This window comes from Podarcis muralis, chromosome 1, assembly GCF_964188315.1.
Source record: "Podarcis muralis chromosome 1, rPodMur119.hap1.1, whole genome shotgun sequence".
Lineage (NCBI taxonomy): Eukaryota > Metazoa > Chordata > Lepidosauria > Squamata > Lacertidae > Podarcis > Podarcis muralis.
In genome coordinates, this window is record NC_135655.1 from 1824898 (window position 1) to 1846520 (window position 21623).

Here is a 21623-nt window from a genome sequence, read left to right on the forward strand (position 1 = left end):
ATTTACTTTGGGAACTTTGGCATAAAATGTATGTCATGAAAATCCCCGTGGAAGTAGGGGGAAAGTGGGGTGCAAGATGCACCATTTTGGAAAGAAAACGTGGGGAGGTCAGGATCGGACCATTTAGTTCACTACTGTGCATAATCAGTCTTCTATGTGGGAAGTCTGCGAGTTGGGGCTGTTGTATGTTGCAGCCATATGAACTTTCTGAGAAAGTACATGTCAGCAATGCCACTTTCAGAGATGGTTTTATGGAACAAACCTATTGATGGAGGGAAGACGGGAGGGAGGAAAGCAGACATACCAGACCTGCCATACTAATCCTCTTTTCCAAAGGAGTGGCCCGATCCTTGCAAAGTGTAACCAAGGGTACTCAGATCATGGCACAGCCTCAATTAAGGAGGAGCAGTGGGCTTTGTCCAGTTGAGTGTGTTCCTAGCATGGTTATCTCTTGCTTGGACTACTACAATGCACTCTACGTGGGGCTACCTTTGAAGGAAACTGCAATTAATCCAGAATACGGCAGCTAGACTGGTGACTGGGAGCAGCCGCCGAGACCACATAACACCGGTCTGGAAAGACCTACATTGGCTCCCAATCCGTTTCCGAGTACAATTCAAAGTGTTGGTGTTGACCTTGAAAGCCCTAGACGGCCTTGGTCTAGTATATCTGAAGGAGCGTCTCCACCCCCATCGTTCTCCCCGGACGCTGAGGTCCAGCGCCGAGGGCCTTCTGGCGGTTCCCTCCCTGCGAGAAGCGAGGTTACAGGGAACCAGGCAGAGGGCCTTCTTGGTAGTGGCACCCACCCTGTGGAACGCCCTCCCACCAGATGTCAAAGAGATAAACAACTACCTAACATTTAGAAGACATCTGAAGGCAGCCCTGTTTAGGGAAGCTTTTAATGTTTAATAGGTTACTGTATTTTAGTGTTTTGTTGGAAGCCGCCCAGAGTGGCTGGGGAAACCCAGCCAGATGGGCGGGGTATAAATAATTTTATTATTAGGCAAGCAGGACAGATTAGGGATTGTGCTGGTTCTGCCCAGCAGTCTCCCTGCCTGAGCTGGTTTTGGAGGTGGTGTTGAAGACTCCCGGACTGCTGGTTCTGGGGAACTTCAACATGCATGTTGAGGCGACTGGCTCAGGGGGCTGTCCCGACATGTCACTGGCCCAACGCATGTGGGAGGACACACTCTGGACCTTGTTCTCTTGACTGGGAGGGAAGAGGGTGGTCTGGAAGTGGGGGACATGGACATCAGCCCCATGTCAGATCACTTCCTGTTGAGAATCAGGCTTTCGGCACCTTTCCCCCTCCACGAAGGTGGGGGATCTACAGTGGACGCGAAGGTTGCGAAGGTGATCCGTGCAGGAGGCACATCAGCAAACCCACAGCGCCGTCTGCGCACGCATGGGTTGTGATTCAGCGCTTCTGCACATGCGTGGGCGCCGAAACCCGGAAGTAACCTGTTCCGGTACTTCCAGGTTCCGGCGCATCCGTAACCCGAAAACGCACAAACTGAAACGTCTGTAACCCGAGGTATGACTATTAGGATGGCTCAGCCTCAGGGACTCTTCAGTAACAGCTGGGAAACAGCAGCTCAGCTAAACGAGATTTGGAAAACAACTGGAGAGTAGCATGATGCGTAGAGGAGGTCTAACGCATCGGGCAGGCAGGGGATGGCTTCCCAGGTCCCAATAAAAATGTCATCCCCACCACACGGGACGTGGACTGCTCTCTTGCTTAAGAGGCTCCTGCAAGACCACAACCATGAGAGGAGCTTGGAGTTCTGATGTGTAAACACAAAAGCACACTTGAGCTTGGGGAAAACAATAGGTAATGTCGCTGTGAGGGTGGGGTTTTTTTGGGGGGGGGGTTCTAACTGGATTCTTGGATGAGCAGTTTGATGCCTGCAGGTATTCAAAGAAGATAAATCACTATATGGGTAAAACCCACAAATTTAAACTGTTTCAACTTGTATTTTAATAGATGTGCAATTGTTTCTTGAACTTCTTAACCAGAATATTTTTTTATACAGCCTGTTTACTCAAGGAGGTTTTTATTGTATTTTCCTTAATCATAAGGCAAATTCCATTTTATCTCATTTTTTGGCAATTAAAGTGTCCATTGGAACTGGGCTATCAACTTGTTTTGCTGCATCTACTTGTTTTATATATAAAATAACGTCCTAATAAGTTATCCAATTTTGAGAATAATTGCATATAATTTTTTTAAAATGTGGTTTTCACAGTGCTATGTGGTCAGGAATTGTTCCTCTTTGACTAACCCTCCATCCGCTCACATCCCATCCAATGCTCTTTTCAAAATGACTTGCTGGCTTCCCCAATGTCCACACCCTTTGAAAGTGGGTGGTTAGCAGTTCTGCCCCCCTTCAAACCTGCCTAGTCTCCCCTGCTACCCACCAGAACAGAGAGCCTGTTACCCTGAACAGCTGTCACCTGACAAAGCCTGGAAATCCCAACTATGAACAAAAAACCCAACAAATGAATTGTTACAAATTAAATGACGCATGTAATGATCCTGATGAACCTATGTGGGCAGAAACGCTGAATCCACCTGCAGACACTCCAAGGAGAGTAAATGATCCAGGATCTCCTCCAAAGTCTCTTGGGACCACTTGATCCAGTAAGCCCGTGTTTCCACGTGCAAGCTCATCCCCAGCACCAGAATGAAGGAAAAGCACAGAGATTCAGGTGGTGTTGGGGGTTCAATCCAAGCTCAAATCCCCACTCAGTCTCAGACCAGGAACCATATTGCCTCTTCTGCTTCACAGCTGGTTCTGATGGTGGACGAGGGCTGCCCAGAGCTGATATCCTAAGCGACTTAGCTGTCCCCTTCCTCTCCCTCCTCCTCGTTTTGCTCCTCCTCCTCCATCCTTTCATCCTCCTCTTCGTTCTCATCGCCGCGGTTCTTCTCAGGGTCTTCTGCATCTCCCTTCTGGTCTTTGTCTTTTTTCTTTAGCTCGGAGGCTCCCTTTTTGCCTTTCTGCTCACGCCTGTAAGCTAGAAGGACAAGCAACCATCAAAGCAAGCCCAGGCAGTGGCTATTATCATCACACACCCGGGCACAGGTGAATGTGAACCAGAAGCTGAACAGAGGACACTTGAGCATTTACCTTCTAAGGATTCCTTTAAGGGGACAACAAATCTCTGGAACTCCATTTCCTCCATGGCTGAGAGGACGTCTGCAGCATTCAGCGTCTTTCTTTTCCCCTTCATTGCAAAATTGTTGGCACTAATTAAGGAGAAAGCAAAAGCAAAATTACTCACCCGTCACTAGTGAAAATCTTCCACCAGTCTTTTTCCCTGGGAAAAATTAAACTTCTAATAATTAATTCTCTTCCTCCTGCCCCTCATAAAATCAAATAGCAGCAAAATGAATGGCTACACAGTGCAACTATGTGGTTTCAAAGCTTTAATTAGTTTTGCCCCAAGTATGAAAAACATACATGCACCTATATCAATGCACAGCTCTTTTGAGGGTACTAAAACGAACATCTTAATTTTCAAGACCACCATTGTTTAAATAACTTTTTATGAGGAGGCATGGCTTGCCATGGCGCAAGACAGCAGCATGACCTAATTTCTCCTGTCAACTGGACCAATAGGACTTGTACTGAAGCCTTTGTTGATATACAACAATGTTTGTGTTGTTCTATACTGTCCATCTTATGGAAGCTGAGGCTACTGGAAGGCTGGAGAGCCACCAAACTTATTGCATTATGTTTGTGTTTGTTTGTGTTATTAAAACTGGTATGGTCATTATTCTGATAAACAACATATAAATTGCAAGTCAGCGTTGTGAAATGTCACACAGGAAAGGTGTGTGTTGAACAACTGTGAAGGGACAGCCCATGCTCTCTTTACTTTTTGTAGACCAAGTGAACCAAAAAAAACAACCCTACCGACATGACCGCAACCAGTTCCACTAGCCACAGACCACAGTCAGTAAGAAAAAATGGTGAGAGGCTTGAGCTTATCCAGTCAGGCTCATGGGTCTCACCAGCAGCAGCACTCACTCACCATGATGTGGCGTACAACACAAACACACTGGCAGCTCGGGAAATCGCACTTCGGGCTTCTTTGGAAATATTTACTCCATCAGGAAGCTGAGGGGAAAGAGGAGTGTGTAAGCCTGGGAGATCCATTTCGCGTCTGCATTCAGCAGGCACCAGTTGCCCGCAGCGTTCTGTCCCACTCCCATCAAGACATGTCTGACATTGCACTTCTGCCACTGATGAGGGTCTTTTCCCTCTCCCTCTCCCTCTTGCACACCAGCCACTAGCGCCTCTGTCTTCTCCAATGCTCCAGATTCCCAGCATCTTGTCCACTTACTCATGGCTCCCACGGCACCAAAAGTATTTTTACAAAATTTTAACCATATAATGAAACACGACAAATACGTAAAACCCAAACAAAGGCTGGCACAGGATGTTACATTCAGCAGAGGAAATGTTACAGCAGGTTATTCGGGTAGCTGCAATAAGATAAAGGCAGATAAGTAGAGAGGGAATGCAAAAACAAGAGGTGAGGCAGACAGGACTTGTAAGATGGACGGAAACACAAACCTTTAACAGAAGCCATCAGAGCCACAAGGAGTACCAAGAACAGGGCTCAGCCACACTTCCATTTGCTCTGAAATTTCTAATCACGGGTCCAAGAGGTTTTTCTTTTCTTCTGCCACTTTCCCCGGAAAACCTGTCGTTTGTACTGCTGAACGAAGACCACAGAAAACCCAATCAATGTTTGTTCCGATTCAACAGCAAACGGTGGGTTTTCCTGGGAAATGTGGCTGGAAAAACAAGAAAAGAAACTACTTGAATGTTTGTGTATTTTTGGAGGGCTGGGGAAACCCAGCCCGATAGGTGGGGTATATTGTTGTTTTTGTTGTTGTTATTATTATTAATTGATTTTATATACCGCCCTATACCAGTAGGTAGAATATAATAAAATTATTATTATAATTTTATAACAACGAAAATAACGATGCAATTGTTGTTCTTGCCTGAAACCCAGGGGCAAACATGGAAGTGTGCCTGAGCCCCAAGAGGCTGTCTATTACTCACGGCTTCCTTCATGATACGAGTGATGACAGCGTTGGGCAGGTTCAGGTCTTCGGGACGTTCTGCCATGGCGCCCCCGGAGCCTGGGGAAAGGGGGGAACACGGAAGCCAAGGGGGTTATTAAAGTTTCAGAAAGCTTATGTTTGGTGCATTACTGTACTTTAATATTTGGCTGGAAGCTGCCCAGAGTGGCTGGGGAAGTCCAGCCAGATGGGCGGGGTATAATTAAATTATTATTACTACTATTATTATGCGCCCCACTCTCCCCCCACGCATAGCTGTCAACTTTTTCCTTTTCTTGCGAGGAATCCTATTCGGAATAAGGGAATTTCCCTTTAAAAAAGTATCTGAAGATGCAACCAAGCGAACTGGACTCCTTGGCTGGCTTTGAATAAACATTCACAAACTTTTTTATTGATGATAATCAGCTAAATAGTTTGAGGATGTATACAGTGGTACCTCGAGTTACGTACTTAATTCGTTCTGGAGGTCCATTCTTAACCTGAAACTGTTCTTAACCTGAAGCACCACTTTAGCTAATGGAAGAAGAAGAGTTTGGATTTGATATCCCGCTTTATCACTCCCCTTCGGGAGTCTCAAAGTGGCTAACCTTCTCCTTGCCCTTCCTCCCCCACAACAAACACTCTGTGAGGTGAGTGGGGCTGAGAGACTTCAGAGAAGTGGGACTGGCCCAAGGTCACCCAGCAGCTGCAGGTGGAGGAGAGGGGAATCGAACCCGGTTCACCAGATTACAAGACTCTGAACCACTACACCACAGTGGCTCTCCTGCTGCCGCCAGAGCACAATTTCTGTTCTCATCCTGAAGCAAAGTTCTTAACCCGAGGTACTATTTCTGTGTTAGCGGAGTCTGTAACCTGAAGCATATGTAACCCGAGTACCACTGTATAACTGTTAACATGCAGAAAACAGCATTCTCGGAGAAACCAAAGACTGGAACTGAGGGAAGCTGGGGGGTGGGGTGGGGGGCTGGGTTTTGTGGGGGTGGGAGTAGGGAGGGAAAATGGGGGGGGGGAGAGAAGAATATGTTTCTGGACAATATGTTTTGTTTTAATTTTGAATAAAAAAAAGTTTTTAAAAAAGGGAAATGTTGACAGCTCTGCCCCCAGGACAACCCCGGCGACACCCGCCCTCGGCCTCTGGGCGGCTCTTTCCCTCGCTCCGCCTCCCTCACGGGGCCCAAGTGGCCGAGACAGGCGACCCCCGCCTCCCTCACGGACAGAAGGCCTTCGGTTCCCGCTGGCGCCTTTGGAACTCCCCGCGCAGGGAGGCCGCGCTGGCGGCCCTGAGGGGAATAATCGCCTCAACGGACCGCCGTCGCGGAATGCCCGCCCCCGGCCTCCCCGCTCCCCGCCCCGGGCTCGAGGGCGGCCCTTTCGGCCTCCGCAGCCCCCCGCGCGAGGGTGCCCCTGAGCACGCACAGAGCGCGGCGCCCCCTCACCGCTCGCCTCAGCCGCCGCCGCCAGCAACGGCCGCTCGGAAGGCGCGCCGAGAGGGGCCGCCTCACCACTCCCGGCATGCAGCGCGCCTGCGCACGCGCGGAGGGAAGGAGGCCGCCTCGTCGCCGCAACGACGCTTCCGGCTCCTCTGCGGTGGTTTCCCCTCACGCCGCCCCGCAAGCGGCGCCCGCGAAGGAGCCGCGGGAATGGGGCGCGGGGGGGGGGGCGCGACCCTCGACACGCTTTGCGTCGGAAGCTCCCGCGTAGAAAGCCGAGAAGTACGGCCTCCGCGGCCCTTGTCCCGCATATGGCGGCGGGACGAAGGGGAGCCGGAAGTTCGGGGCCGACAAGCGTGCGCCGCTGGTCGGCTTTGCTAAGAGGCCTCCGCGTCCGAGCCTCTCTGTCCCGCGCGGTGCACTCTGGGAAGAGAGCGAGGGAGAGGGAGGGCGCTTGTCGTTGCTTAGCAACCAGAGAGCGGCCCGGCTTAGCGCAGGTGGGGGAGAAAAAGGCGGGAGAAAAGGGCGGGAAAAGGGGGCGAGGGCGGGGGGAGGGGAGACACGGAAGCTTTTCCTCACAGAAAAGGACGGAGAGGGGGCGAAGGAGCCCCTGAGCATGCACAGAGCGCTCCCCCCACACTGAGACTTTGTTCCTCTCCTTCTCAAACTCTTGTTTCTATAAATCTCCTTCCATTCAATTCGGGTCCTCTTTGCCTCCTGCCATCTGGAGCCGCTTGGCAGCATAAGGGGCGGGGGGGGGGGGGAGGTGAAATCAAGATTATGCGACCCCCGAGCGAGGGGAGTTTTTAATGTTTGGAGTTTTATTCTGTTTTTGAGGTTCTGTTGGAAGCCGCCCAGATTAAATAAATTATTATTTAATAATAAACAAATATTATTATTATTTATTATTATAATCATCATCCCTCTGGCTTTTGCCAAGGCCATTTTCAAGCCTGATTCAGGGTTTGAGGCAGTGAGATTTCGGTTTTATCTACTCCAGGCATGTCCAAAGTCCGTTTCGTGGGCCTAAACCAGCCCACCGGCCCTTGTGGCAGTTTATTTCCTGGGGCAAAATCCTAAGAAAACCTCAACAACTTCAATCCTAAAAAAAGTTCAACAACTTCATTAAATCATTTAAAAAAGGTCAACAACTTTGCTTGGCCCTCACGGCCCTTCACTTCATCAAATCTGGCCCTCTTTGAAAAAAGTTTGGACACTACTCCATTTTTTATTGTTTTTGTTGTTCTGTAGTTCCAAACTACTTATTTCCTCTTCCCTGAGGAAAAGCCTACAAACGCTGCCAGTGAAATAAATGGGAACTGGATTCATTTCTGTTCCGTCTCTGGACACAAAGCATGTCTGAGGGGCATCACAGACATGTTGACTCTTCTTTTTTCCTTTCCCCATAGGGTCTCCCTTGCCTCCCACAACGGCCCTGCAAGGTTGCCTTAGGCAGAGACATGGTGGGTGAGCAGCCAAAAGCTTTGTTTCTGAGCGGGGGATTTGAACCCAGAGCCCCCTGGTCTGAAAACGATTCTGGCACCATTCCCATCACATGCACACAATAAAAAATCAAATAGATGTTGAGGAGCAGCAAATATCAGCGTAGCCAAAGGTTTGAACTGCCAGCTCCTAATACCTGTAACTAAATTTGTGTGTGTATTTTATTTTATTTTTTTTAATAAAATTTTTATTAAGATTTTAACATTACAAAATAGAAAAAAGAAAAAGTACAAAATAAAAATAGTTAAAAACAATCTTTTCATCACATTATTTTTCATTTACTTATTTCTCGGACCTCTTCGTACCTCCCTATTTTGTATTCCAATTCAATTTATTAGCTCAGCAGTTTCTTTCCCTCTTTATTCTACCCAAATCTTTAATCTTAAATTATTATACCTTTGAATTTTTACTTATAAAAAATCATTATTTCATATTCTTTTATACCATTACAGCTAGAAACCACTTAATTTCAATCCAATATCATTCTAGCATTCATTAATTTTACAATATCTCTGTAGATAGTCTTTAAATTTCTTCCAGTCTTCTTCCACTGACTCTTCTCCCTGGTCTCGGATCCTGCCAGTCATTTCCGCCAATTCCATATAATCCATCACCTTCATCTGCCATTCTTCCAGAGTGGGTAAATCTTGTGTCTTCCAATATTTCAATATTGTGTCTTCCAATATAAACATTGCAGTTCTAAACTAACTTTTTTTAAAAGGGATGAAAGAAAACAGTGCAAAAAAACACAAGAAAGATATGCAATGAGTATAATCAGTTACTGTGCCATACGTTATTATATTTGTATATATAATAACGTATGGCACAGTATTATTGTTCTATGTGATTATTAGAAACCTACCATATTCTGTATAAGGGACGCAGGTGGTGCTGTGGGTTAAACCACAGAGCCTAGGACTTGCCAATCAGAAGGTTGGCGGTTCAAATCCCCACGACGGGGTGAGCTCCCGTTGCTCTGTCCCTGCTCCTGTCAACCTAGCAGTTCGAAAGCATGTCAAAGTGCAAGTAGATAAATAGGTACCACTCTGCTGGGAAGGTAAATGGTGTTTCCGTGCGCTGCTCTGGTTCGCCAATAAAGCGAGATGAGCGCTGCAACCCCAGAGTCGGTCATGACTGGACCTAATGGTCAGGGGTCCCTTTACCTTATATTCTGTATAAACTCCTTCCAAACGTCAATATATTTAAATAAACCTTTCACATTTCTACACTAACTTGCCTGCGAGTAAGCCCCGCTGAATTCCATTGGATTTATTTATTTAATGTCTACAGACATCCTGCCGTTCTCCCAGATTGGGACTCAAGACGGCTGACAGCGTATTTCAAAACACCACCAACAAAATACAGAGTAACAAAAACAAACCACTTAAGATGACCGGTAAAAGAATAGAGCCAGCCTTGAAACAACAATTGTCCTGATAGCGGACTTACTTCTGAGTAGACGCATATGGGATTGCCTCTTCCCCTACACACGCCACCTGTTTTATCCGGACAACAACTCTGCAAGCTAAGTTAGGCCAGCAGAGAAAGATGGAGGGAGAGCCACCAGCCCCAAGCCATTGGGAACCAGGCAGCTTCCCATCCCATCCGGGGCTGTTGTGATCAGTGAGCAAGGTCTTCCGGCCCTGGGCATCTCTTGGTTTAAAAAGCACAACAAGGACTCTCTTGCACCCACTTTGCCTCTCTTAAAAAGTTGTGTCTGCCAGGTCAGGATTTCACCAGCAGCAGATGAGGGAGTCAACCAGCATCTCTGGATTGTATCCCATTGGACTAAAGAGAACTTTTATAGATGAAAGTTCTTCCATACTTCTAAATACAATATATTTTTTGCCTATACTGTATGCAGTCAAAATGGCTGCTCCAAAGTAAGAGCCCAGTTTAAGGCGTCTGAACAGAGGGGGAGGGAGTTTTTATGCATGCTGGTGTGTATTTATTTATTCTGTAAAGTGCTATGTGATCCTCGGATGAAGGGCGGTATATAAATTTGATTAATAATAAAATTACCGTATTTTTCGCCCCGTAGGACGCACTTTCCCCCCTCCAAAAATGAAGGGGAAATGTGTGTGCATCCTATGGGGCGAATGCAGGCTTTCGCTGAAGCCTGGAGAGCGAGAGGCATCGGTGCGCACCGACCCCTCTCGCTCTCCAGGCTTCAGGAAGCTATTCACAAGCCTTGCGAACCCTGCAGGAGTTCCCGTGGGCTCACAAGACTGGCGGGCAGCAGCCTGAAGCACGGGGCGCCCTCCGGAGGGCTCCCCGTGCTTCGGGCGGGTGTCTGCAAGGCTTGGGGCGGCAGCCACGGCGGGGGGGGATAATCTTTTTTCATTTCCCCCCCCAAAAAACGAGGTGCGTCCTGTGGGCCGGTGCGCCCTATAGGACGAAAAATACGGTACTTTGCCATCTTTCCCCTTTGCAAAGGCTAAGGGCAAGTAACCAGAGGAAGGTTTTGCCATTTTTTCTTCAGGAAGTAAGCAGGCTATTGGATGGGAAACAAATGGCTTGAACACCTCTTGACAGGCCCTGGTTGCCTTGATCTCTGCTCACCGGATCTGGGCCAGGAAGGTTCTCCCCATCTTAATGAAGGGGAGGTTCTCTCTCAGACTTAGGCAGCACTCAGGCGCCTAACTAGCAATTTGAATTGCATCTGGAATACTAAAGACCCAAGACTTAGCTATACAGCTGTAACTATAATGTTTTAAAAGTGTTGTAAAGTGCAATATGCAAATGTGGCACTAGATGGTAACAGTGAGCTATGCAAAATTCATTGTACTTTTGCAAAACGTTTTTTTTTTTGAAAAAGCATTTCCACAGCGTTTTTTATATGTGCGCAAATTCCACCCCAGTGGGGTTCTAACCAGCAGCAGGACAGTTACTGGCCAGCAATCTGTCCCTTCTGAAAAAATTGCTCACTGTTTCCCCTTGTTTTCAGGCTGCTCTAGAAAGCCAGGATGGCGACCATCGATGCCAGTCAGTGGGATGAAACCATTTGTGATATGATTGCCTGCCAACACCCTCCTTGCTGGGAGGCAGTCCAGAGGATCGTGAAAGGGCAGCCCCGGATCATGTTGAGAAGCCTTGACTCTCCGGAGGGAGATTCCCCCGAACCTGAAGGTAAGCCAGAGAAACTCTCACCCTGCACAATACACTAAATTTATTGATTAAATTTATCTATTGTGGTGTGGTGTAGTGGTTAAGAGCGGTAGATTCGCAATCTGGGGAACCGGGTTCGCTTCCCCGCTCCTCCACCTGCAGCTGCTGGGTGACCTTGGGCCAGTCACACTTCTCTGAAGTCTCTCAGCCCTACTCACCTCACAGAGTGTTTGTTGTGGGGGAGGAAGGGAGAGGAGAATGTTAGCCACTTTGAGACTCCTTCGGGTAGTGATATCGGGTAGTGATAGCGGGATATCAAATCCAAACTACTACTCCTCCTCCTCTTCTTCTTCTTCTTCTATATCACCCTTCATCCGGAGATCACAGGTTTACAGGTTCACAGGAGATCACAGGTTTACAGTATAAAAACATAAAAGATGTAACGTAATAACAAATAATAACAATTTAAACAGCAACCTCCTCACCGTTTAAAAGGCCCAAGGTGATGATGATTAGTTATTAAATGTATATGCTTCTGGTAGCGATTGGATGCCAAACCATACTAGCCAAGTTTGACCCTATAGCTGTTGCCAGCAGTAAGCTGGAAGTGTCGCCATTCATTCCTTTCTGCCTTTCCTTCTGTAGCTGGAGGGCTCTTCTCTTTGGTTTTTCCATGTTTCAGATGAACTGCCGACACTAAAGATTGTGGACCTTCCCCTCAACTATTCTCAAAGAAATCAGATAAGATGTGCTGAAAGTTTGCTTTCCATCTCGAAAACTATCTCAAGCATCAAAGGTTCTAGAAGTTACTCGAATACCACCCTGAACAATGCTTTGATGCCCCCAATTTCACGAATCAGGTTAGCACACCGAGATTTCCCATAAATATGTGCTTCTGGAATCACAGGCTTTGGGTGTCTGATGTTTAATGCATTCTTTTGCTGCTCCCATGAATTAGGTCCATTTTGGTGCCCTTAGCAAAAAATCCTCATGACAGCCAACCCCCCTCCAACAGATAGAGGAGGTATCTATAGCAGGAAATATAACCTACCATGACACTCGCTGGCACAACCCCCATTGAAACAAACTGGAGCTGAGCAGATACGTTGCAGTATCATCGTGGAAACCCCATACGTTTAAACGAGGCTTGCACAGTTGAGCTTACTGGTGGGTTGTGCCCTGTGTCAATTCATGTTTTTGCCCATGTGGTTTTTCCAGTTCCGAAAGGTATCCCTTCCCAGGACTGAACTCCAGGATGGAAACTCGCGCTTCCCACTTCACACCGATAAGTTTCACCTGCTTGAGGCAAGCTGAGAATGTGAGTTCTCTGGATTGCTGGGCAGCCGGCTGTGGGTTGGGAGGTTGGAGAGACAGTAGGTCAGGAGGGGTAACTTACACATGGCCAGGGTCCTGCTGGCTCAGCAGCAATAAGCACTTCCAGGAAGAGGCTGCTTCACGCTGCACTCTCTCCCTCCCTCCCTCCCTCTCTCTGGCTGCTTCCAGAAGCGAAATCTAAACAGTGGCTCCACAACACACTTCACACAGCATAATAGCCGAAGCATTGCCTACCAGCCCTTTAATTGGTAATTTCCTCCTAGCTTTGGATACAGTTGGCACTTCAATCGATTCCTTTCCCCTTGTAGTCTGAGTGCTCCTACCTCCTGCTTTTCAACTTCCTATATATTTTTATTACTCTGATTGCCCACTTAACGACATTGATTACTGCAGTTGCTCGATGGGATTTCTTTGTAAACAATTAGAGCCTTAGGATTAGAAAGGGACCTTGAATTCCATCTAGCCCAACCCCCTGATGATGCTGGAAACTCACCACAATTGCTAGTTAAATTCATAAATTTCCTTTAACTTGCAGTTGCCCAACTTTTGTTATACAGTGGTACCTCGGGTTACATCCGCTAACCCAGAAATAGTGCCTTAGGTTAAGAACTTTGCTTCAGGATGAGAACAGAAATCGTGCTCCGGCGGCGCGGCGGCAGCAGGAGGCCCCATTAGCTAAAGTGGTGCTTCAGGTTAAGAACAGTTTCAGGTTAAGAACAGACCTCCAGAAGGAATTAAGTACTTAACCCGAGGTACCACTGTATACCTCCTGCCCAAATAATGCTTGGATATGCATAATGGGAGAGCTCATAGCCTTCCCTAAACTCCTAAAACAGTCTTTATGTTATACATCTTTCTTTTTATCTCACACATGCTGTTTACTTACAGCATTGCCTGAAACCTTGGAGAGCTCCTGACGCTGAGCTGGCTGGGCCCCAAAGGCATGACTTGGGGTAAATCAGCTTCCTGTGTTCCTAAGCAGGCAAGAGCTGTGTGTTCCTTCTTGCCAGCTACATCACAAAGATTATTTAATGGCCAGCCGTGGCACCCCACCCATGAAATATCGCAAACATTGACAGAAGCAGCTGCAGAAACCACTTCTTGGGAAATCTTAGTTGTGTTTCTCTAGTGACCTTTTATAAGCTCTTTGGGGGCATTTGGCTAAATAGAGCATCTCATTTTCCCACATGTATATGATAGGTGCAGGTGATGGACTTCAGTGAGTCAGCTGTGCATGGGCTGTGCACACACCTGCCCCCCTGTGGAAGCTTGGTGGTCACATGGGTTCCAGACAGGCGCCACAGGCTTCTGCGACCTGAGAAGCCGGCCACAAGAGGGTAGGTAGCAGGATGCGGGTCCACATTGCCCCATGTGCACCTTGTGCTGGAGGCTTCAGTGGCATGAACTTCCCCGATGGCCTGTAGACCAGGCGCAGCGAAGCTGACTCCCCTGGGCAGTTCCTAAATACAGAGCCTGAGGACCTTACCCTGTGACACCTGTAGGAAATGATCCTGCTCACTTATTTATTTCTTACATCTTTATTCTCCTTTTCAGCCAGTCTAGTCATGCCCCCTAAAAGCAGCTCACACTAACTAAAATCCAAAATTAAAACTGAATGCCACGTACTCTGTGGGGAGTGGGGAGTCTCAGCTGGGTATAATAATAATAACGACATTATGGCAGGGGGTGCTTGACTGAGGGTTTCAGTGGCTGGCTGAGAGGGGAGTTCTCTGCTGGAGAGTCCTCCTTCCCTTCCCTGCCTGCCTGCCTTCCTCTCTCCTTCTGATAGCCTCAGCAATGGTAGCTGAAGGGCTGGGTGTAGGAAGTTGCCTTACTAGAGACGAGAGTTTGCAAGAAGTTAACTGTGGGGCTTCTCTTTTATTAGAGTGCGGGTGAAAGACCTTGCTTCAGAAAGCACCCTCATGGTTGTGGAGAAGAAGGAGATGGTAAGTTGAGCTTTTTGCACTGCCTAGATCTTGCTCCTGCTTTCTAGATCAGAAGCCGCTGCCTCTTTCCTTTTCTTGGTGTGCTGGTCTGGCTCCTGTGCCTTTAATGGTAGCCTGAAATGTAACTGTGAAGCTTTTGCTGGCATTGGGAGAAAGTGCTGAGGGAGCATTCTGCCTGCTACGTTTTTGTTGGCTGCTGATAAAGGCAGGGGAAGGTCTGGGTGTCCCACTTCCAAGCTGTTCCAAGTCTACAGCCAGGGGGAGATTCCATCAGGCTGCATTCTGTGGCAGCAGATACTCAGTGACGTTGGGTTTGGAGCAAAGAGCCTGCCTGTTCCAGGGTGTTTGTGTGAGTGCCAGTGGATGGACCTGGCTTTTGGGAGGGAGTGGGAAGGGCAGGGGTGGTAGGAGCAGTGGGAGAGTGTGGCTTTCCTCCCCCCCTGCCCACTGGAATTACCTCATTTCACAGAAAAGAAAAAAATCGAATAAAGTTCCTACAGGTGGTCAGCCCTACCTCCTTCATCTAAGGAAGAAGCCAAAGGAACCTGCCAATATGCCGAGGTCAGTGTAGGAATATTTGCCTAAACCTAAACCACCATTTCCCTAACAAGGGCTCATGCCTCTGAAAGAGCCAGGCCTGTATCTTGGTCCGCTGGCTTTGATATCCTGACCCCTAAGAGCAAAGAGAACCCTCAAGAAGCCCATGAGCCTGGAAGCACCACCAGCATCGTCCTCCGGGGCTTGGCCAAGTTACTCCAAATTCTGCTTGAGAAGCAGAAACTGCAACAGCTGGGTGGGCAGAGTATGGTCCCCATTCTATACTCATCGTGTGCTGCTGTTTTTGCCCTAAAGTATCCTTGCAGGTAAAGAAAAGGATCCCAAGGGAAGCCTCCTTGTGAGTAAAGAAAGGGATCCCAAGGGAAGCCTCCTTGTGAGTAAAGAAAGGGACCCCAAGGGAAGCCTCCTGGGGGAGAAGAGCTTCTCATCCTGTCACTCGCAGCTGGCTCCTGTTGCGCCCCCCCTGCCTCGCTGCAAGAGCCTCCTGCATCTAGAGAACAGGAGGGGGGAAGTGGCAGCCAGGAAGGAGGAGCTGGAGTCCCTCTTCACTGTGCAGAAGGCACCCAGTGCAATGGTAAGCAGTAACTGGGAGGGAGTTGGTTGCGTGGGTCCATATGTTATCATTATAGGGAGTCAGCTAAGGTGTGCCTTTGGCCTGATGGTCTCATGTTCAAAACTCCTACTGTGGTACCTCGGGTTACAGACGCTTCAGGTTACAGACTTTGCTAACCCAGAAATAGTACCTCGGGTTAAGAACTTTACTTCAGGATGAGAATAGAAATCACGCAGCGGGAGGCCCCATTAGCTAAAGTGGTACCTCAGGTTAAGAACAATTTCAGGTTAAGAATGGACCTCCAGAACGAATTAAGTTCTTAACCTGAGGTACTACTGTATTGTGTTCAAGCACTGTTGCTTTTCACATTACGGCATCCTTGACACAAGGATAAGGTGGGGTAGGGGAGGCAAGCGCTTCTGACTTGCCCTTCAGCTTTTACCTGCCTGCCTTTCCCTGAAGACCTGTGGGGCTCCAAATCTTCTGCCAGGGGGAGGAGCCCCTGCCTCCCCACTGCAGTGCCTCAGTGGCCTTGGGACCATCTGCCTGCCGGACCTGCCAAGATCCCTTGTGCGATTCTTTGGCTGGAGTCCTGGGGACGTGGCCTTTCATAAGAAGCTGTGACAAAGGTGTGCAGGCTTCCTTCCCTGTGTTTACTAGAGCAACTGCCTATTGCTCCTTCAGCTGATGCCATAATCCAGGCAGTGCTTCTGGGACAGTGTGGTGCTCAGCAGGGATGCAGGTTTTACCATGTGCATCAGTGACTCCACAGTCTTTTTGTGGAAAGGGAGAAAATGCCTTCAGTTTCCACATGCAGCAATTTATTAAACATTTTGTTGCTGTAACAGAGTCATATAGAATAGGAGAATCCACAAGCACAATCCGCAAGTCTTTGGGAGATAAGATTATAAGCCTATGATGGCTCCTCAGTTCACCCTGCCTCTAGTACCCAGCCTGACTTTTGTGGGTTCTTTGCGTGAGGAACGCTTTTAGTCAAGCAATGTGCTTTTTTTATGTGTGTGTTAAATTTTTTTTATTATATGTGCTTTTGTGGTTGTAAGCCCCTTTGAGACACCTTAGTAGAATGTGACGAGAAAATGTGATAATCATAATAGAAACAACAACAGCACACCTTGGTGTGTCTGTGACGTGTCATTAAGAAATTGTATGCATTTATTGGCCCATCAAGCAATCCTACACGTGTTTAGTCAGAAGTGGGAGGGAACAGAGTCCGCTGGGGCCAGGAGTGAATGCAGCTGTAGTCTCCTAAAAGCTGCATCAGACAAAACCAAATCCACCAGGGAAGAAATCCTTGTGTGGAATGAAAAGGTTCATAGAATCCACCCTTGGGCTGACCCAATAAAAACACACCTATTTCGCAATTGTGGACTGGGGGCAGGAGGGTTGCAGAAGAGGAAACTGGATGATACTTCTACATCTCCAGTTGATTTCCTTTGTACCAGACCCTTGTAAGGTGGAGAAGGCACAAATATCTATCTAGCTATCTATTCCAAATGGAAGTTTCGTTTTGAAGTCGTACCAGGTAAGGATGCTATTCCAGTTTTTCCTCCATCCTGTTACTGACATGTGGTTTTGAAACATGATGTGTTGGCGGCTCAGAACCAGGTTCCATCTCACATGTTTGCTTTTGACTCAGGGGTGGTTTTTGTTGCATTTGGCTTGCAAGAAACTCATTCAGAGGAATAATCGGCTCTAAACTGCATTCTCTTCTCTTCTTCCTTCCCCTCCATTCTTTAGATTCCCATGAAAGAAAATCTCCTGAGACGGACCCCAAGCCAACTAAAGTTTGCCTTAAGAGGTTTGGATAGCATACTTCTAGCTGTAGCTACTGCCTAAATCTAGCTGTGGGGGCAGGCATCCAAGAGATTTTCTAGGAAAGACTGAGCTGTGTCTTCCGGTTTTGCTCTAGACTCTGTGGCTTTCAGGCGTCCGATGCCAATGCTGGTAGAGCAGCAGGAAGTTGTGGATCCCCCTTGCAGTGGAGGAGGAGGAGGAGGCGGCCTCCCAGACAAGGCCCAGCTCCACCAGGAAGGCATAAGTGCTGTCAGAGCAGGGCAGATCTCTCAGGTGGGTTAAGAAACTCCATTTCCTATGCAGGCACCAGCTGGGTATGTGGAATTTGAACAGTGGTAATCAAGAAGATAGGTTTTTTGAGAAAGCAACATGGTAGAACAACTTGCTAGAGACTAGAGAGGTGGGCTTGTTTTGTTAATTATTAAAATGTAAGATATAGAAGCGCAGGACAAGCAAAGAAAATATTTTGTAATGTGTAATAATGAATAAAAGAGTGAATTCCCCTCCTCAATCCATTGCATGCCTTTTCAGGGTGGATTTGAGTCTTCCATGGCCCAAATTGGGCAAAAGGTGTGAAACATGTATCCCCTAACTGGATATTAGATTTTTTTGGGGGGGGGGACTGTTCTCTTCTGCATAATTAAGGTTTCCATCACTCTGTCCCCCATCGGGCCATAACAGACTATTTTTAAAAGGGTACCTCATTTATTCACCCCAGCTGATAACTGCCACCCCATCTTTGAACTTCCATAGACCATAGATTCTCCCTTTGGGAAAGTTCTCAGAGGACACCATGGTGGTATTTTAAAGATGTTGTTGTCCTTAGCCATGAGGGCTATAAATGCAGACATTTCAGACACTTTAGGTTTGGTGTGTGTTTTGGTTCCCCAGTCAAATCTCTTATCTATCTTGGGCAAGCAGTCCTAAAGGGTGGGGTAGAGCGATCCATCACTGCCACTTATTCTCCTTCTCAGCCTGCAGAAAACAGCAGAGCACAGGTGCCGCCGTCGTCGTCACCAGCAACGGCTGCCTCTGCTGCTGATGGGCAAAAGCCCTCGGTCAAGTTTGAGTCGCACAAGAGCAGCACGGGCGCTTTGCACATGGAGGGTGAGTGCTGCCAGCACCTTCTGCCTTGTGGCATCTCTTGCCATGCACTGTGCTGTGGAATGGAAAGGTGGGCAGGTGGGTGCAGGCACACCATCTAGGGAGGGGCAGCCCCCACCCCAAAATGTAAATGTGCAGGCCGGGCCCCCTCAAAGTTCCGCAGTGTCTTAACAGCAGGCTACCGTATTTTTCGCTCTATAACACGCACCAGACCATAACACGCACATAGTTTTTAGAGGAGGAAAACAAGAAAAAAAATATTCTAAATGAAACAGTGGATGTATGATTTTTGTGGTTCATGCTGTGGCCACAGACATGTGATCTGACAGTGAGTTTGGAGTAGCCCAATGCAAAAATCCTGAGGATCCATGTGGATCCATGCTTTGTAACCACGTTTTTGCACCACTGCGACCCTAGGCAACAGTGGGTGCGTGATTTTTTTGGTGCAGGCTGTAGCCATGGACATGCTATGTTATCTGATGGTGAATTTGGGGTGACCCAATGCAAAGATCCTGTGGATCCATGCTTATAAAAGTCCCTATTAAGGATAAAACAGACAGGATATACGAAGTATGATTTCTTTTTTATTTACGGTATTTCTTTTTTGGCCACCTCTGTCACTGCAACCTTTGCTCTGTGCTTGCACACTTTTGGGCAATAGGGCATGTAACACACTTTTTTTCATCTGCCAAGATGTAGAAAATCAATTTTAATGTCCCTATATAAAATGCCTAGTGAAGCAGAAGGGTATTACATCAGCCACTGTATTAAGGCTAAACGTTTGAAGAACAGCTCTCTATGGGGCGGGGGGGACTAAATTCCATTTTCAATCAATTGTTATTGTGGCAGCAATTATCAGTGTATAGCGCACAATGAGGAAATGAACTTTAAAATATATATATAAAAAACATTCTCACGTTATACTTCTTCAAAGAAGAGTATTAGGCTTTTAATGAAGGGGAGAGGAGAGATGCTGTAATCCTCCTGGCTCAGGAGATTCTGATTTACCTGCCGCGTTAGAAAGTATAGATTAAGATATTTGATATACAGCATATAAATCCAGAGATTTCCATGTCTCACTCTGCAATCCAGCCTGCTGTTACTTACGAGCAGGGAAGCAGGGTTTCTCTTCCAAACAAGCATACTGTCTCCCTCCAGCAGTACATTGCTTGGAGAAGCTGTAATTTGGAGGGGGCCTGGGGGCAGGGCTCTCTGCTTTTGGAAAAGAAATGAGAAACCTACCATTGTAAAGCAAAAGTCCCCTCCACCCCACCCAAGCCAGCCCTCTCTCTCTCTCTCTCTCTCTCTCTCTCTCTCCCACTTGCGTGTTTTTCGGCTGCCTGCGAGTCCCTAGAGCACGGAGAGGAGGAGGTGGTGGGCTGGAGCCTGCACGGAAGGACTCGATCATTTCCTTAACCCTCTGCTTGCCAGGAGGGCAGGGGATTCCCTGCTCTTTGTTGAGTTTGAGCAAACACAGCAACAAAACAGAGGCAGGTGGGCAGTAAGACCCTGAGGCAGAATGCAGGAAAGCAACAGCTTCCGCCTTCCCTCCGCCCGCCCGCCCCCCCCCCATCTTATTTTTGCCTATTTTGCCCCTTAGCTCCGGAGAGTCAGATCCAGGGACCACACATTCGCTCTATAACACGCACAGACATTTCACCTTACTTTTTAGGAGAAAAAATCTGCGTGTTATAGAGCGAAATTTACGGTAAATGAAGAACAGGTCCAAAGGGCTGTTGTTGGGGTTGGGCTGGAGAAAAAAGATGGGCAGAAGGCCAGCAGCCCCTTGGGCTGAGGCCATGGACCTCTGCAGGCTGCTTTGCTTAGTGAGTTGGGGTTGTTGTTGTTTTAAATTGATAAAGCCAGAAGTCAAATAACAACAACTGTTATGTACTGAAGTTCTCACCCTGGGCCAGCAGGAGGATACTGTAGATAGTTATGCAAATAAAGGATCGAAAGTGACGTTCAGTGATTGGATAGTTTGTATGCAAATGAGGGCTCAAAAGTGATGTTCAGTGATTGGCTAGTTACAGAAAATGGTGACTGTTGCATTCTAGTGGAGCTCTATATAAGCAGGCTGACTGAGCTCCTCAGTTCAGTTCTGTCCCAGCTTATAAATAAAGAGCTGCTTTGGAAGAATCGCTGTGTCGTCTGATATGTTTGCCCACAACTTAACAACAGCAATGACAGATGGACCAATAATTCGCCTGAGGGTGGGGTGGAGGGGAAGAGAAAAGAGGAGAGCCATTCAGGTGCAGGAGAGCTGTCTGTTGATCGACATAGCATAAGCCTCTTTTCCAGCATGTTGCACACAACAAGCTCTTTCCCAGGGGACTTTGCAGAAGGAAACGCAAGTGGCCATGTAGAGGAAGGTCAGGTCCTGTGAGGCCTCCTCAGTCTCTGCCTTGTGGTGCTGCCCTTTGGTTGTGCTGTTTTCCTTAAGGGCCTTGAGTACAGAAGTAGAAATGGAAGGGGGAGGGGAGCAAAGAGGAAGTGCTGTGGTAGAGGATGCCAAAGACATAGGTTTGTGTCTAGTGCTATTGCCGCTAAGAGTAGACCTATTAAAATTAATGGGCCTGACCAACTGAGGTCTGTTAATTTAAATGGGTCTGCTTCAAGTAGGATTTAGCTAGATATGTCCAACAACAACAACAAGTTTCTTCGAATGCATAAGTAGCAGGACACCCATCTCAGCAAACAGTTGGACCATTGGATGGCCAGGGAGTCTGAGATGTTCTAAAATAAGGAAGTTGCAGTGAAGCCCAGTAGATCCTTAGTTTGTTCCTCAAGTGGACTGACCAGCCCCATGGTCAAAGGGAGACTCTCCTCCTCCCATACACCTTTCCTGCCCTCCTCATGTTGGAAATCCTCAGGGGGCCAAGTTTTGATCACATGACCAGGAAGCCAGCATTGTGTGCATCCTTGTCCTTGTGCCTTACTTTGTTTCTCTTTTCCTCTTCTTCCACAGCTGATGGAGAGTTCTGGCTCAAGAGAGTGGCTCAGAAACAAGAGAAGACCCTCTTTCAGTTCCAGTCCATAAATCCTCCTCCTCCCCCTCCCTCCCCACTCATGTCTGAGACCAGCGATTAAGCTCTAGGCCTGGCTTGAAGTGAAAAGGCAGTGGGGGGGGGGGCATGTGTAGGCAGCAGCCTACCGTAGAAATGGGTTTT

General features: G+C 47.7%; 2 protein-coding genes across 3 annotated transcripts; one reads left to right on the forward strand and one right to left on the reverse strand.

The window, feature by feature from the left end:
* Positions 1-1954: 1954 nt before the first annotated feature.
* On the reverse strand, positions 1955-6664 carry POLE3 (DNA polymerase epsilon 3, accessory subunit). 2 transcript variants are annotated; one of them, XM_028716695.2, is made up of 5 exons: positions 6538-6664; positions 5082-5161; positions 4039-4124; positions 3132-3250; positions 1955-3018 (listed from the first exon to the last, which is right to left on the reverse strand). In XM_028716695.2, the coding sequence occupies exons 2-5, from the start codon at positions 5145-5147 to the stop codon at positions 2840-2842; spliced, it is 450 nt and encodes a 149-aa protein (XP_028572528.1). In that variant the 5' UTR covers positions 5148-5161; positions 6538-6664; the 3' UTR covers positions 1955-2839. The 2 variants fall into 2 exon arrangements, with proteins under 2 accessions (XP_028572528.1, XP_077790288.1); XM_077934162.1 differs by having other exon boundaries at positions 6518-6539.
* Positions 6665-7604: 940 nt separating this feature from the next.
* Positions 7605-21553, forward strand: C1H9orf43 (chromosome 1 C9orf43 homolog). Its single transcript, XM_028715897.2, has 12 exons — positions 7605-8146; positions 10982-11163; positions 11825-12002; positions 12361-12460; positions 13678-13814; positions 14363-14423; positions 14893-14984; positions 15276-15555; positions 17293-17353; positions 17465-17622; positions 18324-18456; positions 21422-21553. Exons 2-12 carry the CDS (start codon positions 11001-11003, stop codon positions 21541-21543), a joined length of 1485 nt encoding a protein of 494 aa, XP_028571730.2. The 5' UTR covers positions 7605-8146; positions 10982-11000; the 3' UTR covers positions 21544-21553.
* The last annotated feature ends 70 nt before the right edge of the window (positions 21554-21623 follow it).